General features: G+C 46.2%; 2 protein-coding genes across 2 annotated transcripts in view; one reads left to right on the top strand and one right to left on the bottom strand.

The window, feature by feature from the left end:
* Positions 1-19142, top strand: part of BCO1 (beta-carotene oxygenase 1) — an 88454-nt gene that overhangs the window by 8879 nt on the left and 60433 nt on the right. Inside the window, exons 3-4 of the mRNA XM_082366350.1 lie at positions 8770-8919; positions 16633-16783. The gene's annotated coding sequence lies outside the window, so the exon portion shown is untranslated. The remainder of the gene's footprint in view (positions 1-8769; positions 8920-16632; positions 16784-19142) is intronic.
* The window catches only part of LOC309617699 (polycystin-1-like protein 2), a gene marked incomplete at its 5' end in the record, with an annotated part of 99076 nt that overhangs the window by 65003 nt on the left and 14931 nt on the right, over positions 1-19142 (bottom strand). Inside the window, 7 exon segments of the mRNA XM_082370218.1 lie at positions 202-370; positions 374-422; positions 9384-9531; positions 11951-12061; positions 16587-16795; positions 18354-18451; positions 18909-19090. Of these exon segments, the coding sequence (XP_082226344.1) occupies positions 202-370; positions 374-422; positions 9384-9531; positions 11951-12061; positions 16587-16795; positions 18354-18451; positions 18909-19090 (966 nt within the window).

Raw genomic sequence — 19142 nt, 5'->3', positions numbered from 1 at the left:
CCTCCGTAAAATGTATTGGTGGGCTACTATATAAAGCACTTAGACCAGTTCCTGGTACACACTAAGTGCTAAATAATTGAATGGCTAAGAAACTAACTCCATAAGTGATTGCTGTTAGTATTTACTGAAGCCTGGGAGCTGGATGGATAGATCGGGGGCAAATCAAGGTTGCCTTGACCTTGACCATTTCTGCAGACTCACCTCCATCAAGCTCCACCTGAATCCGCAGAGGGTCCCTGAAGACTGCCCAGCAGAGGGGGCTGGTTCCTGATATGGACAGGCCAGAACACCCAGTCTCACAGAGCGTCTCCATCTTGTCCCACATCGTCACTTGCTTCTGAGCTATCACGTTCCACTCGCTGGTTGTACACTAGACAAACACAGTGAATTCCCCAGGGGCTGTGAACTGGTGGAAAACGCTGCTGGGCAAACTGCCAACAACGGTCAGAAACGTTACCAGTGTTGGGCTCACACACACGCGCATTCACATGTGTGCATGTGTGCACTCCCACCACACATCTCCCCCGCTCTGCAAAGGGAAAAAACAATGAAGAAAAAGATGGTACACGACCAAGCCACGCTCTCCGTGTTTGTGAAGGTTACACTGAGACTCCTGGAGCAGGTGAGAAATGGAAGAAATAGCTCTGACTAACTAGGGAGTCGAATACTTGGCTGCAAGTCCGTTGTCTGCCATTTTCTCCCTCTGTGGCTCATATACACCCCCTCTCCGGGCCTTCTTGCTTCATCTGTAAAATACTATGCCCCAGCCTACCTTTCTGAGCCTTGTTTTCCCCATTTGTAAAATGGGATGAGTCCAAACATATCAAAATTGTGAGTATGTTTTGCTTCTCATTTTCCCGAGGGGACTAATTTAAAATCTCTCAAATGGCCCCAAAAGATTCATGTGACCTCCCCTCCTGTCCTCCTCCTCAGCTCCTGCCACACTCCCCTTCTGTAACCATACCGGTAGCTCAGACCTCTCTCCAGTCCATAGAACATATCACTCCTTGCCCACCCCAAGGCCCGTAAGTGTGCGCTCTTTACAGGGAAGCCTCTTGCCCATCCCTTTGCTCATACTCTCGCTCTCCCTTCAGTTCTCAGCTTAAACCTTACCTCCTCAGGGGCGGCTTCTTAGATTCCCTTTATAACCGCCATAGCTTTGCTGCTTCTCCTAGGTGACACTCACCCCTTTTGTGCTCGCTTATTCACTGTCATTCTTCCATGTGGGGCTGTCAGCGCAGACAGTGTCTGTCTAGTTCTCCCTTTATACCTGGCATCTAGCACAGAGCCTAGCACATAGTGAGGGATTGAGGAATAGTTTACCAATGGATACAGTCATGAAAAAGCTTGGAGAACAGTAACCTGATTCTTGGTGCCGGCCAAGATGGAGTTAGCCCACTATAACCTATTTCTTCCATTAATTACAACTAGAAACCTGGGCAGAACACAAAAAGAAACTAACCAAGGACTCTGAAAAGTAAAAAACAGTAGGCAGATGGCGGGTGAAATTCAAAACTTTAAGAATCATCCATAAAGACGGGAGTTTCCTGTTTTCTTTCTGGGTTTTTTGTGTGTGTGTGTGGTTTTGTTTGTTTGTTTGTTTAATCTCCTTTATCTCTTGACTTTGTCCCGAGGGTAGTCTGGGTCATGGTACTGCACAGTGAGTAAAGAAAACAAAATCGGGGGCTTCCCTGGTGGCGCAGTGGTTGAGAATCTGCCTGCCAATGCAGGGGACATGGGTTCGAGCCCTGGTCCGGGAAGATCCCACATGCCACAGAGCACCTAAGCCTGTGAGCCACAACTACTGAGCCTGCGCGTCTGGAGCCTGTGCTCCGCAACAAGAGAGGCCGCGACAGTGAGAGGCCCGCGCACCGCGATGAAGAGTGGCCCCCGCTCTCTGCAACTAGAGAAAGCCCTTGCACAGGAACAAAGACCCAACACAGCCAAAAATAAATAAATAAATAAATAAATAAAAAAGAAAACAAAATCCCCAAGAGAAACAATCTCTGTTTAGCCAGAGAACCAGAAAAAGGGCCCCAGTGAGTCTGAGACTACAGAGGAAATACCCATTTTTGTTTTGTGTTGGTTTTTTTTTTCTCTCATGTACCTACCCCAGGCTGTTCTGTCTCTTGGAGCCTCACAGACTGTGTGGGGTGATACAGACCCCAAAATCCCTAAGAGAAAACCGATCTTTCTATCCAGAGGATCCATGGAAAGGGACCTGTGGGAGCTGGAGATTGTGGGGAAAGTCCTGAAAAGGCGAGATGCAGAGAAGATGATTCCCTAATTCTGTGTATGGCCCAGCATGAATCATGAGTTCACCCAGAAATTGTGCATGTGCAGAACAGACCCAAAGAAATATAGCAAAGGCCTCGTGGACTAAAGTACAACATAAACCAGCACCCCGAGTGGCACATGAGTGGAACAGACCCTGACGGCTTTGGAAACTGAACTGGCATGGGAACCACTGCTCACAGAAGGCAAGTCAGAATGTGTGGTCTGAACCTAACTCAGTTGGTTGCCTGCTAAAACAAAACAAACAGACAAGAAAAAATTAACATTTTCCAGAGTATTTTTAAAAGGACACAGAGTGTCAGAACCTACTACCTAAAATGTTCAGAATATAATCCAAAATTGCCTGATACACAAAGAACCAGGAAAATGTGGCCAAATTTCAAGGGAAAACATAATCAGTAGATGTCAGCCCTGAGGTGACTCAGATATTAAAATATCAAAGACTTTAACCCAACTATTATAACTATGCTCCATGAAGTAAAAGGAAACCCTCTTGAAATGAATGGAAAGCTAGACATTCTCAGCAGAGAAACAGAAACTATTAAAAACAGCCAAATGGAAATTTTAGAAATGAATAACACAACGTCTGAAATAAAAGATTCATTGGTTGGATGCAATAGCAGAATTGAGATGGCAGAGGAAAAAGTCAGTGAGCTTGAATACAGAGCAAGAGAAATTATCCAATCTAAAGAACATAGAGAAAAAAATATTAAAAATTTAAAAATGAGCAGAATGTCAGCAATCTGTGTAACAATATCTAAAAGTAAAACATTTGTGTTATTGGAGCACCAGAGAGAAGAAAGAGGTTGCTGTAGAAAAATATATTTGAAGAAATAATGGCTGAAAACTTTCCAGATTTGACAAAGCACATAAATTTAAAGATTCAAGAAGTTCTGTGAAACCCCAAATGTAAAAAACAAACAAACAAAAACAAAACAAAAAAAACCTGAAAGAAAACCTTGCCCACACATATAGTGAAGTGCTGAAAATTGAAGATTAAAAAAATCTTGGGATCAGTCTGAAAAAAAAATAATACACTACATGTAGAGAAAACAGTGATATGAATGACTGTAGATTTCTTTGGAAACTGGAGGTCAGAGACAGTGAATGACATCTTCAAAGTGTTGAAAGAAAAGAGCTGTCAACACATAATTCTATAGCCAGCAAAAATATCTTCCAAGAATTAAAGCAAAATAAAGACATTCTCAGGAATAAAGAAATTCTGTAAGAGACTTTGTTGCTGTAAAATCTACTTTAAAAGAAATGCTTGGGCTTCCCCGGTGGCTCAGTGCTTAAGAATCTGCCGCCAATGCAGTTCGAGCCCTGGTCCAGGAAGATCCCACATGCCGTGGAGCAACTAAGCCCGTGTGACACAACTACTGAGCCTGTGCTCTAGAGCCCATGAGCCACAACTACTGAGCCTGCACGCCACAACTACTGAAGCCCATGCGCCTAGAGCCCGTGCTCCACAACAAGAGAAGCCACCGCAATGAGAAGCCCGTGCACTGCAACGAAGAGTAGCCCCCGCTCGCCACAACTAGAGAAAGCCCGTGCACAGCTACAAAGACCCAACGCAGCCAAAAATAAATAAATAAATAAATAAAAATTTTAAAATATTTATTTATTTATTTTTGGCTGCGTTGGGTCTTCGTTTCTGTGCAAGGGCTTTCTCTAGTTGTGGCAAGTGGGGGCCACTCTTCGTCGCAGTGCGTGGGCCTCTCACTATCGCGGCCTCTCTTGTTGCGGAGCACAGGCTCCAGACGCGCAGGCTCAGTAGCTGTGGCTCATGGGCTCAGTTGCTCCGCGGCATGTGGGATCTTCCCAGACCAGGGCTCGAACCCGTGTCCCCTGCATTGGCAGGCAGATTCTTAACCACTGCACCACCAGGGAAGCCCAATAAATTTATTTTTTAAAAAAATGAAAAAGGAAATCTGAAGGAAGTTTTTCCAGCTGAAGGGAAATGATATTAGAGGGAAACTCGAAACTTCAGGAATGAAGGGAGAGTGCAAGAAAAGGTAAATATCTTGGTAAATGTAGCCTATTTTTCTCCTCTTAAGTTCTTTAATAAATGTATGACTGTTGAAAGGGCTTTTCAATGTATGTAAACGTCCTACAATTGACAATTATAACATAAAAGATGGCAGGCAAAGGAAACTATATGCTGGTAAGGCCGTAACATTTTTTTTTTTTTTAGGTAAAAAAGTTCACGTAAGGGCTTCCCTGGTGGCGCAGTGGTTGAGAGTCTGCCTGCCAATGCAGGGGACACGGGTTCGAGCCCTGGTCTGGGAAGATCCCACATGCCGCAGAGCAGCTGGGCCCGTGAGCCACAGCTACTGAGCCTGCGTGTCTGGAGCCTATGCTCCGCAACAAGAGAGGCCGCGATGGTGAGAGGCCCACGCACCGCGATGAAGAGTGGCCCCTGCTTGCCGCAACTGGACAAAGCCCTCGCACAGAAACGAAGACCCAACACAGCCAAAAATAAATAAATAAATAAATAAATAAATAATTATTTAAAAAAAAAAAAAAAAAGTTCACGTAACATTTTACCTGAAGTGGAAAATATTAACTCTAAGTAGACTGTGAAAAGTTAGATATGTATATTGTAATCCCCAAGGCAACTATTTAAAAAGTAATACAAAGAAAAATAACCAAAAATGGCAATACATAAGCTAAAATAGAATGCTGAAAATATGCAAATAATCCAAAAGAGGAGAAGAAAGGAGAGGAACAGGGGGAAAATAAACAGAGGGTGCAAACAGAACACAACAAAATAGTAGACCTAAATCTAACTATATCAATAATTACATTAATTGTAAACAGTCTAAACATACCAATTATTATGCCAGATGAGATTTTAAAAAACCAAGACTCAACTGTATGCTGTCTATAAGATGCCCACTTTAAATATGACAATATAGATAGGTTAAAAGTAAAAGGTTGGTTGTATAGCACAGGGGACTCTACTCAGTGCTCTGTGATGACCTAAATGGGAAGGAAATCCAAAAAAGAGGGGATATACATATATGTATAGCTGATTCACTTTGCTGTACGGTAGAAACTAATACAACATTGTAAAGCAACTATACTCCAATAAAAATTTTTTTAAAAATAATCACTTTGAGAAAACAGTAGCAGTTAACAACAACAACAAAAAAGTAAAAGGATGGAAGAAAGATGTAACAGCAAACGCTAATCAAAACAATGTTGGAGTGGCCATTATTAATATCAAACCATGTAGATTTCAGAACAAGAAAACTAACGGTAGAAATATGAAGATGGCCTTGAATCCTACCTGTTTTTCAGCAATCTGTCTGGAAGAAGCAATTTATTCCATTCTCTAAACTCTGGTGCCAAGTGAAATTGCCCAGGACTAAAAAGCAGAGAAATGGATTTTTCTTGATTTGTCTCCCAGTGATCTCACCCAAGAGAGAAGAGTGCAAAGTGGTTTAGTAACTGCTGCCAACAAAGAGAAGCTGTGCTTGGAGTAGAAAGCAATGGAGACAACAACTTAAATTTAATGATCCTATGACCCAGGAATTCCACTCCTGGGTATAAACCCAACAGAAATGTGTACATATGTGCATGAAAAGGCATGTATTAGAATGTTCACAGCTGCACAAGTTGTAATAGTACAAATGGGAGACCACCCCAATGCGTATCAACACTAGAATGGATAAGTTGAGGAATATTCATGCAACAGAATGTTATACAGCAGTGAGAAAAAAGAAATAACAGTTATACACAGCAATATGCATAAATCTCAAAAACATACTTACTGAGCAGAAGTAAGACACAAGAGAAAATATACTTTACGATTCTATTTATATAATTTTCAAACACAGGTCACAGTAATCGATGATGTTAGAAATCAGTATCCTTGTAGGGGGGCGGCCCGTGGAGGATTTCTGGATACTGGGTCATGTTTTGTTTCTTGATCTAGGTGCTGGTTGCATGGATGTGTTTATTGTGTAAAAATTAATTGAGCTATATCTTTTTGTGCAGTTTTCTATACATATCTTATGCCTCAATAAAAAGTTTAAAAATTAGTTCAAAATTCCATCACTTACTGATTTGTATACACTACTTTGATACTTGACGTGAATGTGATACAATTTAATGGGAGGTCCCCCAGACTCAGCTCTGTTCAGAGGTGACTCAAAATAAAGACCCAAGAATTACGGCAATACCCAGATCTGTCAGTAGGTGGCGCTGAATTACCCAACGCTGGACTTGGACAAATTTCGCTTTATTCAAATTGTCTCTATAGGCACATAACATAATTTCAGAAATGTACAAAGTTTCCCACGACAAACAGAGAAACAAAACAGCTTGCCATTCAAATGAACACAAGACATGGGGAGTGCAAGGCTAGAAGGAGCTTGTAAAGGAGAAATCCTTTGACTTCTTACGCTGTTTCTATTTGAGGTTGAATCCTATCCATTAGCTCATGTGATTTATCTAGGATGGAGACGGAGTCCGATTTGAAAAATCCACCTCTTAGCCTAATGAGGAGTTAAGCAAAAGTAGGAGTCCATACAAACACATTTTAAAAAAGCATAGTGATGTTTGCACGAAATATGTGACTTCTGTATACTTAAAATTCATGCCATTTCTCACATTGTAAACTGAGTTTGAGGCTGCTAGTGCTGGTAAGAAAGCATCAGAAATATATCTCCCAATGTTAATAGAAATGATAGCAGAAGGTGAGTGGGTAGTTTCAAGGTCTAACAGATCTTTAAAGTAGACAAAATTGGGTTATTGGGTTGGAGTGATGGTGGAGGGTATCACCATCTATTTCTTTCAAAAGAAAAAAAAAATGCAGTAGCTTTCACTTACAGCAAATGCTCAGAGGGTTTGCAAATGTAAAGCATTGTTTATTGCTGTTTCTCTTAGATTATGAAAACATTTAATCACACAGAGAATTCCAGAGGGTAATATGATAAACAACCTTGGACTCACCATCCAGAGTGGACAAATATTTGCCTTTTGTCCCATTTGCTCCAGTTTTTAACTACGTTTGTATATTACTGAAATGTCCTTGTGTAACTAAAGAACTTAGCAGGGCTACAGTCAGTCAATTTTGACTTATGCCAAATGCAATTTGTATAAAATTTGGGGGCTGAAAGATTGTGTAACTTAGCATTTCTTGTTTTATGGATGAAATGGTAGCAAACGGGAAGAAAGCTGCAGAATAATGCCATGGGTATTTCTATCACTTAAACCTTTTTCTTCTCCAAAGCAACTTCATATATAATTTCTCTTTTTACTCTGTGAAACAGTTAAGATCGCCATCAGTATAAATGTGATAGGGAAGGAAATGGAAACCCAGAGATTGTCTCTGGGTCTCACATCACATCTGGGATAAGAACCGCAGCCTCTGGACACATTTTGTTTTGCGGCATGGCACAACGCCTGAGACCCCAGAGGACTTCTGGGTTTGAGACCCGCACTCACTGGATCAGATTTGGACTGTGGACCGGGTTGGCCCCCGGGTTGCCGCAGCCCACCCAGGCCTTCTGGGAATGGCAGGCACCCACAGGGCTGGATTCAGAACCCCTAGCCCACACAGAGTAGAACCAGAGATGTTTCAGGGTTAGGAGAGGTGCTTATGGGCCTCCATGATTTCCCTGGGGATCCTTGATTTCCCTGAAATGAGCCAGATGCCAAGGAGGATCTGGAACTGATGGGGCACCCCTTCAGCTGGGGCACCCAGCAGGGTAGAATGGAGCTTACTCCAGGCCCAGGTAGGACTTTGAAATGTTATGAATTGTGTTCAGCTGCCATCAGCTTGGGGAGCTACTCTTCCCTGGAGGATGCAGCGTCTGGTGCCCTTGGGCCCCGTTGCTGCGTGCTGTGTTCTCCACCAGGGCCTAGGAGTCTAAGAGCCTGAGCTTTGATTCCAGGCAGTCCTGGCTTGCCTGGCTATGCTGTCACTCACTAGCTGCGTGGCTTGGGCAACGCTACTGGACCTCTTTGCGCCTCAATAGCTTTGTCCGTAAAACAAGATGATTATGTAGTTCAGCACTGTCCAGCAGAAACTGTGTGAGCCACGTGTGTCATTGTAAACTTTCTAATGGTCACACTGAAAAAAGTGAGAAGGAGCAGGTGAAATTAATTAAAAAAATTATTTCCTTAACCCCAATAGATCCAAAATACTATCATTTCAATGTATAATCAGTATCAAAACATCACTTAGTGAGATATTTTCCATTCTTTCACGGGAAGGGAGCTACATCTTCAATATCCCACGTGCATTTACATTTACAGCACATCTCAGTTGAGAGCAGCTGTATTCCAAGGGCCCAGTAGCTCATATGGTGAGTGGCTGTTATTCAGGACAGCATAGGTCCTGCTCGTGGGGTTGTTGTGAGGATTAAGTGAGATTGGGTGTGAAAGCTGTTTAGCTGGACCGTTATTAATATTGCTACTATTATTTTTATTATCCTTATCAACAAAAAACATTCGTACACCCAGGTGAGCGTCTTCTTCACCCCGTTACTGACTCCTTGGACAGTGACTCAGGGGAGATTCCGCAGAGCCGAGCTAAAAGGACCCAGCTCTCCATGACTGTTTGAGTGACCTTCTCCATTGAGATAACCTGTGAGCACCATTCCTCCCATTCCCGTATGTATGCCCCTTTGTACTGTGACTCTGCCTCTCCTTCCACCAACAGGTGGAGACTATTTCTCCACCTGTTCAATCTGGGCTTGGCCATGGAACTTGCTTTGGTCAATGGGACATTAGAAAATGTGACACAAGTAGTGATTTGAAAAATGCTTGCACATGGGGCCTTGCTTTCATGCCCTGCTGGAAACTCTTCTGCCACCATGCAGATGAGCCCAGGCTAGCCTGTTGGGTGATGAGTGACACATGCCACTAGCAGACATCCAGCTAACTGCCAGACAAAAGAATGAGGCCTTCCTAGGCCATCCAGCTGAGCTAGTCCAGGCAAGAAAAGACACCTAGCTGATCCAAAGAACCATGAAAAAGTATAACTATTATTGTAAGTCACTAAGTTTTGGGGTGTTTTGTTATGCAGCAGAAACTGACTGATACATTTTTACTCAAGGCTCAGAAATTCCTCTTACCTTGTGGGGTAGTAGGGGTAGAAAGTGTGGCCATCCCCCATATTAATTATACAGGACAGGTTTCCAATGTAGGGAGAGAGGAACCATGTAAGGGAGATGGTGACATTGTCAAAGATGAAACTCTCATTGGACACTGTCAGCTTCAGGCCTGCAGATCAAAACTCAAAATACCATTTGCCGTTGCAAAGCAGATGTTTCTGTTTAAAACCTACTCTCTTCTATCTACCTGACCTTTATCTTCAGTGGGGCTTTTAAAGTTTTAAAAATTTTATTTTTACTTTTTAAAGTTCTTTTGAATTTTATTTTTCATTCCTAGGTAATACATGACCCAGATACAGAATTTGAAATGTACAAAAGGGTCTACAGTGAAAAGAAAGCCCTCCGCCACTGCTACCCCTCAGTTCCCCAGTTCTGCTCCCCAGAGGCAGCCATTGTTACCAGTCTCCTGGGTCTCCTTCCAGAGATACCTACACACTCACAAGCATGTACATACTTTTCTATTTATACAAATGGTGCTCTGTTCACTATTTGGCACCTTCCATTTTTTTCACTTAGTATATTTTGGAGATGTTCTATATGAATTCAGTTAGAGCTGCCTTATACTCTTTAATAGCTGCACAATGTACCCTAATTTATTTAACCAAGATCCATTGATTGTCTAAATGTATTTTATAATGTTTAAAAAGGCAAAAGGCAAAGCACCTTTAGGAAAATCTCCTTGGCTAGGGTGGCTGATGAATCATTGTTAGCAATTTAGTGCACATTAAATTTTACAAATTTGAGCTTCACAAGTTGGCCTGGAGGATGGGGTGAGGGGTAGAATTTGTGGTGGTTCACCCAGCCATGGGCTGATTGGTGCAGCACAATCTTTTGGTTTCTGACTTAAATGAGAAGGGAAAATATGTAAGAAGCTGAATGCAAATGAAAAGGACTTTCTTGAGATGGTCCGAAAGCCACTGTGGTTCTGATTGGTACTGATTCATGATCATCCGAGGAAACTCAGGATGCAGCAGGCCCTTCTGGGCACAGAGGCAGGAGGTTGGGGGCAGGGGATACTGCTGGATGAAGTCCTTCCCTTCAGAAATCAGAAACTGATGGTGATCAGAACACACTGATTCACAAGGGACAAGATATTTGAAATCAAAGTCAGGACAGAAAATCTGGTCCATGTGGTAGCCAGACCCAACTCACCCCATAGCCCTAAGCTACCCGTCTGTCTGATGACAGCAAGGCTGCAACTGGCAGATCTCCAAGAGCACCCTTTGTCCAGGAGCAAAACCACCTAATGGAAAGTGCTGCCAGACCATGTGGCCTCTCTTCCCAGAAAATAGAACAAGACACCCTGCTCACTCTTATTCCACCCAAGTGTGTTCTGCAAACTAGTGCCACCCCACCTTCCTGCACCCTCTCCTCCGTGCAGCCCTCCTCCTCCTGTCCCCAAGGACCCCGCTCTCCTGGATGGCCCCTGGGGACCCCAACCTTCCCTGACTCATCTTTCCCCTTCAGAGCTCCTTGAACTATTACTCATGGACTCGGTAGAATTTGCCGTTCTGACCGATTAATTGGTTGGACAATGGCATAATGTGGTGTCCCAGCTTGAGGGGAAATTTGCACTCACACTGTTACAGGAATGAACTCGATACAGCCATCTTGGAGGGTAATGTGGCAATGTCTACTAACATTTAAAATGCACGTACTCTGTGACCCAGCATTTCTGCTACTAGGGATCTCTCCTCTAAAAATAATCCCAGGCGCATGTCAAGATATATGCACAAGAATGCACAAGAGAGCACTGCAGAGTGATCCATAACAACAAAAACTCAGAAGCAACCAAAATGTCCATCAAGAGGGGAACGAGTTAAATAAATTTTGACATAATCTTATGATGGGATACTATGCAGTCATTAAAAGAATAAGGTAGTGACTTGGAGAGATGTCTAGGATATATTATTAAGTGAAAAAAATTGAGTTGTAGACATATACATCTATACATTCACACACAGCCATGTCTATGAAAACACTTTAAAAAGCAGGGAAGAATTTATTCTAAACAATTAAGAGTAGTTTCTTTATGAGGAATAGAATTGTAGAATTGAAGGGAGGGATTCTTCTTTCTTGATTTATAAAGCTTTTATAAATTCTGGTAATATGGGTTATTTTTATGGTTTTTTAGATTTGTAAAAGCCCCTGTGCATTCTAAAATGGCAGTCTACAGGGAGGGTGGTGGTTGAGTGGGTATGGCATGTGGGAATCCTTCCAATCAAGTAATCTTGGTTTTGTCTGTTGTGTTTATTGGGTCACCCCATGAGATTTAATTTGAAGGGTCCTGGGGTTAAAACAGTTTTTTTTTCAACTTCTGGCTTGATGGCTTGTTTTGCAACTGAACCTCCAATGCTTTACCCTGCAGCTAAGCCAGGTGGGGAGGGCAAGCCACAGGGCAGCAGTTTTGGGCGAGGAGGTCTCTTAGTGCTGAGCAGATCCACCCCCATGGATAGCTGCTCCCTCGGCTCCAAGGAGGGCTAGAGACAAGCAGGGAATTCCCACACCCAGGCGAGCTGGGGACTCACCTTCCCGGCACTGGTGCTGCACCCACAGGTAACTGCCCCGGCTGGGGCACAGGTCTCCAAAGTAGGTCCCATCTGCTGCCACCTGGCAGGCCTGCAGCCCCTGGCACTGGCCTGGGAGGCACCCACATCCCAGCGGAAGCAGAAACCGTGTGAAGGACATTAAGGGGTAGGGTCAGACAGAGATGAGTGACCTCGCATTCGTTCATTCACCCACCATCCCCCCAACAAGTACCTGCTGGTATCTACTGAAGACGGGGCACTGAGCCCGGTGCTGGGGGAGAAACAAGTAGGATTCCTGCCCTCAAATATCTCAGGGTCCAGCACAATGGTTCCCAAACTTCGGAATACCAGAACCCCCTGGAGGGCTTGTGAAGACACAAATTTCCAGACCCTGATTCTGATTCAGTAGATTTGGAGGGCAGCTTGAGAATTTGCTTTTCTAACAAACTTCCAGGAGATGTCGATGCTGCTGGCCCAGGGACCCCACTTTGAGAACCACTGGTCCAGTGGAATCTACTCAGATGGTCTAAGGTAGAAACCTACACCCTGAGAACTGGCAAAGAGGGCACAAGATTAGGAACCCTGAGTCTGCCAGGGGCACCAGGTGCCCACAGGAGGGAGGAGTGTGGAGACCCCAGGCCAGAAGCTTCAGGGTCATCCCAACACCCGTTCCCTCCGCCCATGTAGACATAATAGATGCCTACAGAGAGGCCTGGAGAAGGGACAGGCAGGTGCTGTGGCCCTGGTTCCCTCCTTGGCTTGAGAGCATCCTATGGCTCTGCCCTGCACTACATCACTTTCCTTGTTGTCTTTCGCATCTTAGAAACCCATGCTTGCTCCAGGCTTTGGCATACTTAAATGCTCTTTTCCTGTCCGGTTGCTTAGTCAGGCAAGCCCCACCCCCTCCTCAGATGCTCTTCTGGCCCTGGTTCCTCCCCAGCTGTTATGGTTTTGTGTCCCCCTCACCCAGTTTTTAGCCATGGGCTGATGACTCCTTGATCTATGTCTCTTGTTTAGCTCTCTCTTGAGTTCCTATCCTGTATGTCCAATTGTCTACACAGCATCTCCACTTGGACGTCACAGGGCACCCCAGGCTTCTCATATCCTGAAATGAGGTCTTGATCTCTGATTTGGGTTGAAGTGTGTCCCCTCTAAAAGGTGTCTTGAAGTCCTAACCTTTGTTACCTGTGAATGTGAGCTTATTTGGAAACAGGGTCTTTGCAAACATAATCAAGTTAAGATGAGGTCATTAGGGTGAGCCCTTAATCCAGTATGACTGCTGTCCTTTGGACACAGAGACAGGGCATGTGAAGTTGGAAGCAGAGATTAGAGAGATGCACCTACAAGGGTTTGTGGCCAAGCATTGCTGACAAATACCGGATGCTAGAAGAGGAAAGGAAGGGCTCTCCCCTGCAGGTTTCGGAGGTAGAGAAGTCCAGCTGACACCTTGATTTTGGACTCAGCCTCCAGACTGCAAGAGAATGTGTTTCTGTTGTTTTAAGCCACCCAGTTTGTGCTACTTGGTAAGGCAGCCCTAGGACATGAATACAATCTCCCTCCTCCACCTTTGCCACCACCTGCTCCTCCCCCAGCCTCTCCTCTCAATGCCAGGGTCATCCTGGACTCGCATCATTGACAAGTCCTGTCAGTACTTCCTTCTGTTTCTGGAATCTGTCCATTTCTCTCCATCTGCATTGCCCTCCAGCCTCCAGCCTCTCTCACCTGGGTTTCTGGCATCAGCCTCCCTTGTTTGGATTCACAGCAGCCTGCAGACAGCTTTAAAATACACCTGGCCGTGATCCTCCCCTGCTCAAAACCCTCCAGTGCCTCCCCAACATCCTGGGGCTAGGGTCTGGGTTCCTCAGGCACTAGTGCCCCACCTCCCCCCGTGCTGAGTGCTTTGCAGTTCCCTGCACCTACCGTGCTCTTCCTCGGACTTGCATGGGTTCTTCCCTCTCCCCAGAACACCCGTCCCCATTCACCCAGCTGTCCTTTTCCTGCGTGACTCCTATCATATCTTCAGGTCTCAGCTTAGATCTCACCTCCTCTGGGAAGGTGGCCAGCCCTTTGACCGTTGGCCCACAGATCCACCCTCACCCCACTTGGTTCCAAATTGCAGGGAACTACATTTCCCAAACTCCCCTGTACACTGGCAGGCGCTGATGGAAGACTGAAGACGACGTAGTAACTTCCAATGGCTGCTGTAACAAACTACAAAAGCGTAGTGGCATAAAACAGCACCTTTATTACCTCACCTTTGTGGAGGTCAGAGGTCTGGGTGGGCTCAGCTGGGCTCTGCTCAGGGTATCACAGGGCTGAAATCAAGGTGTCACAGAGGCTCTGGGGAGGAATCTACTCCCAGTCTCATTCTTCTTGTTGGCTGAATTCAGTTCCTTGGGACTGTAGGACTGAGGTCCCATTTCCTTGCTGGCTATCAGCTGGGACCACCCTAAGCTCTTAGAGGCCTCTCTCCAGTCCTCCCATGTGACCCCCTGTCTCTCAGAGCTGGCAATGAGGCATCAGATCTGTCTCATACTTGAATCTCACTGACTTCTCCAACTGCCACACCTCTCTTATGCTTCTAGCCAGAGAGAATTCTCTGCTTTGAGGGGCTCAGGTGATTAGATTGTACCCACTTGGATAATCCAGGATAATCTCCCTATTTTAAGATTATCGACCATAATTACATGTACAAAGACCCTTTTGCCACGTAAGTTAACATATTCATGGGCATGGCATCTCATCATACCCGCAGTTCCAGGGATTAGGGTGGGAATTTGGGGGTTCAAAGTCTGCCTGCGCCAGATGGGAAGAGGTACAGGGCAGGGTGCTTTTTTGCCCTCTCTCTCACCACATCTCCTCTGCAGCTCCAGCTCCCTCTGGCCAGTCCCTCCCTCCGTGATCCTTGCTCCCACAGGGCAGATCATGGTTCTAGCACCTGCCGGGTGGCCCTGACTTCTGGTTTTGGTGTGACATCCCCCATGGTTGTCCCTCCAGCCCTTTGGGGTGGTAGCGGCTTTCTGCTCCTCTAATCTCAGGGTTGGATCATCATCTCCTATTTGGCTTCTCAGCACTTCCGTGACTTGGGTAACCAATTCCCTGCATTGAATTCCCTCTGTTGGAAGACCTAGCATGATTTCTGTTTTCCTGCTGGGACCCAGTTTGCTATACCCCTCAGTGTGAGATCTGTACCCTACTAGGTGCATCCACAGCACTAGACTACAATCTCCAGGAGAGAGGGAATGTTTTGTTTTGCTTTGTTTTTGTTCACTGCTCTATCTCCAGCACACAGAACAGTACCTGATACATAGCAGGTACAAAATGAGTCTTGCATGAGTAACTAAACAGCACCTTTTCTCCCTTCTGTGTGCCATTGAGCACAGTGCTAGGTAATTGCCTGTATTTGTATCTGTCTCCCCATTAGACTGTGACCTCTTCGAAGAACAGATTGTGTTTGATTCATCCCTGCATCCAAAGAGCCCAAGATAGTGCATGGCACAATTTTGGTGCTCAATAAACGTCTATCAGCAAACTGACTGAATGAATGAGTGATGGTGACGCTTAGGTACAAACAGACCCCCTGGGGCTCTGCCCAGATCTCCTCCAACCCTCCCCAAAAGGATGCAGGGCTCCCATCCAATGTGCCCTCTGGGTGTGGCTACAAGGTTTGGAAGCTTGCATCTGGGCCTTTGAGGAAATAGCCCACTGAGCTCCATCTGTGAGGGAGGCACACCCATCGGCCCGTCCAGCCCAGGCCTTTCCTCCTTGGGGGGCCACAGCCTCAGGAATGCTGCGGCAACGAGGCGAGCCGAAGAGAACCAACTGGCTGATTTTGGCATTTCTTTCCCCCACGCCTGCTCTGAGGGGAGCAGGGGTGATGTGGGTCAGACATGGCGGGGAGAGGTGCAAGTTTCTTTCCAAGGGAGAATCCTTGTCACCAGACAAACGTGGCTCAGAGGCAGATTTAATCTGATTTAGAAAAATAAGACCCTAGAGAAACTCTCCCACGTGAAGGAGAGATACCATCCAGAACAGGAGAGATACAACCTGGAAAGTTTGTTTGTTTCAGGACTATTCATAATAGCAAGGATTAAGCAACAATCCGCACATCTCTCAATAGAGGAAAAGGCAAACTATGATATAGTTACATAATAAATGAAACAAACTAGTACAACATGTATTAAGACAGATGATACGAATCTAATGTTTTATTCATTTCTGTAATGAGAGAATCTTAAGCAAATATGGCATAATGCTAAGATTTGACAAAGTTGGGTAGTGGGTCCAGGGGATTTCATTGAAATTTTTTTCATTCTTGTCTGTGCGTTTGAAGTATTTCGAAATTTTAAAAATTTAAATTAAAAAAAAAGAAAGCAATGTTTTTGCACCCAGTTGAGGTGGGGAGCAAAATGTCCACCTGACCCATTGGGTGGGTTTGATGTCAGGTGAAGGGTGAGCCACAGCCCCCTTACTCCCCTGCTTGGTGCTGTGGGAAGACTGGCCAGTTTTCCTATATGATGGAGACCCAAGGTCAGATATGAAGATTGTTCAATCCTTCCAGACCCCTTTGCTGGGCACAGGACACCAGGAAGTGCCCTGCACTTGCAGCCAGAGCTACAGAGCCCTTGGGCCCTACCTGCCACTTCATCCTTGACACTGACCCAGCTGCATTCCTCCTCCAGGTCTGAGGGGTCCCCAGTGTCCTGGATGCAATAATGAGGAGTCTGGCACCCATAGAAAGCATCCTGGATCTGGATCACCTCCCCTGAGCCACAGTGCATGGTGGCATTGAGGCTCTCGCAGGCCAGACTCTGGCCGACACCTGTGGCAAAGGTAAGGTGACACCTTAGGAGGGCTCGTGGTCACAGATGGGCAAGTGGCCAGGTGATGGGAAGCAGAGGGGTCTCAGGGGTCAGGACTGTGAGATGCAAGGACACAGTGGGAGCTGACTCAGCAGGGGTGAGAAACAATGTGATGGGCAAGAGCATGGCTCTGGGCCCAGACTGCCCAGGGTCAGGGCCAGCCCAGCCACACTCGGGCTGTGTGGTCTTCTGCAAGTTATTCAGCTTCTCCGTGCCTCCTCTTTATTGGGGGGGGAGTCAATATCACACCCCATAGAGTCGTTAGGAGGATCAAATGAGTCTGTACATGTAGGGTCAGGGCTGTAAAAGTGGCAACTATCATTCCACCTGTTTCGAGTGCCTTCCCTGAGACTTATCTGAAAACAATGCCTGGCACATCATAGATGCTAAACAAGCAATTGTTGAATGCATGAGTGATTTCATTGAGTCTTCATACCAGTCCTGTGAGCTGCACTATTATCCTCCCCTGTGGTAACATCGGGCTCTGTGGGGTCACTGTGCTGAGACCCCACTCCAGCCCAGCTCCTGGCATGTGGTCTATGCTCAGTAAACATTTGTTGATAAAGAATGACCTGGCTCAGATGTGCACAGCAGAAAGTGGGAAACACTGGCTTCAGACTCAGGCCCGTCTGCCTGGTGGGACCGCCACAGGGCAGGGGTTGAGATCAAAATCTGTGTTCATTTCCTAATGGCTGCTGTAACAAATGACCACAAACTTAGTGGCTTAAACAGCACAAATTTATCTTCTTACAGTTATGGTCAGAAGTTCAAAATGGGCTTTACTGGGCTAATATCAAGGTGTGGGCAGGGCTGGTTCCTTCTGGAGCCTCTATGGGAGAAGCTATTCTCTTGCCTTTTCCAGCTTCTAGAGGCTGCCCCTTCCTTCACCTTCAAAGCCAGCAGCACAGTGTCTCCCAGTCTCTCTCTCTGATCTTCACGTCTCATCTCTGTCACCGCCCAGCTGTGTGGCCTTGGACAAGGAACTTACCCTTTCTGAGCATCACTTTTCTTAGCTTTATCATGGGCCTGCAACAGAATGATGGAGGTATTTCTACTGTGTGATGAATAAGTGCACAGAGGCATGTACAGCTCAATGCATGGAACTCCTGCTGGTTGTATGTTAGCTCTTCCTAGTGTGACCTCGTGCCAGGGCCTGCAAGACCCTGGGGGCTGACGGTGCTGAGACAGGCTTGCAGTGGGGGTGGGGAAGGGGATGGGGCTTGAGTGGGAGCTTTGGTAAGAAGTGAGGAAGTTGCGTAACCCACAGGTCCACAAAGCTTTCGAGTTTTCAGAATCGGCCAGGCAGGAAAGTTAAGCTTGCATGGCATCTATAAAGCTGAGCATGGGGGAAATAGAGCAGGGGTCCCAGTAAGTGTCTGAACCCAGACTGGGGCCTGGGCGCCAGAGTCTCCAATGAGGGGCTTAGAACCAGGGAAGGGACTGGGCCCGGAAGCCCAGAACCTTCTGTCAAGGCTGGCTTGAGGGTCAGGGGACCACGAGGTAGCTCAGCTCCAAGACCAGGCCCCCATGGCAGGCAGGACCCAGTGCGGGTCTCGGGCCACTCCTGCAGGGACTCGCACACACAGTCCCCAGGAGGGGGTTCCCAGGGCCCACAAAAGGGGCCTACCACAGGCAGCAGCTGGAAAGGGCACAAGAGCAGAGTGTGGGGGGATTTGGGAGTTGGGAGTGGGGTGCGGGGGTGAGGGGCTCAAAGCCAGGCTGACCAGGGAGCGAGAGTCAAGGGTGAGTGAGAACAGCCTCCTGGGACCACATCTCTCTTCATGGGAAGACTGGAAAAGGAGAGGAAATAGGGCTGAGCATTTCCCTCTAATGTGGGTTATGAGAGGGGAAGATAGACAAGTGAGACTAGAGGGCAGGTAGACAGCTAAGTGGACAGGGAGAGAGCGGGACACGAGCTGGAGAGATGAAGTGAGAGACGGAGCATCACACAGCCGGAGACTGTGGGCATTTAGAGAGATAGAGACAGAGAGACAGAGAGAGACAGGAAAAGAGAGACAGAGCAAGACAGAAGGAGATGCAGACAGATAGAGACAAAGAGAGAGAGACAGAAAAAGAAGGAAGGAGGGAGACCCCACAGCACAGGCCAGCTCACCAAACTCGCAGATGAAGGCGAACTCCTGCGTGCAGTTGTCGGAGGACGACCACCCAAAGGAAGGGTCTCTCCCAACATAGCCGCAGGGGTTGGTAACAGAAGCATCCTGCCCTCGGCGCCAGTGGCTGTAGCTCACATTTAAGGTGTCCAGCCAGGTCTTGGGCCCTGGGATGGGAATATGACCACCAGGACTTGGAAGGGTCCTCCTGATCCTGGT

This window comes from Balaenoptera borealis (assembly GCF_965194805.1).
Source record: "Balaenoptera borealis genome assembly, chromosome: 19".
Classification (NCBI taxonomy): Eukaryota; Metazoa; Chordata; class Mammalia; order Artiodactyla; family Balaenopteridae; genus Balaenoptera; species Balaenoptera borealis.
The sequence above is the reverse complement of the archived record's forward strand: the minus strand, read 5'-3'. Positions and strand labels throughout refer to the sequence as shown.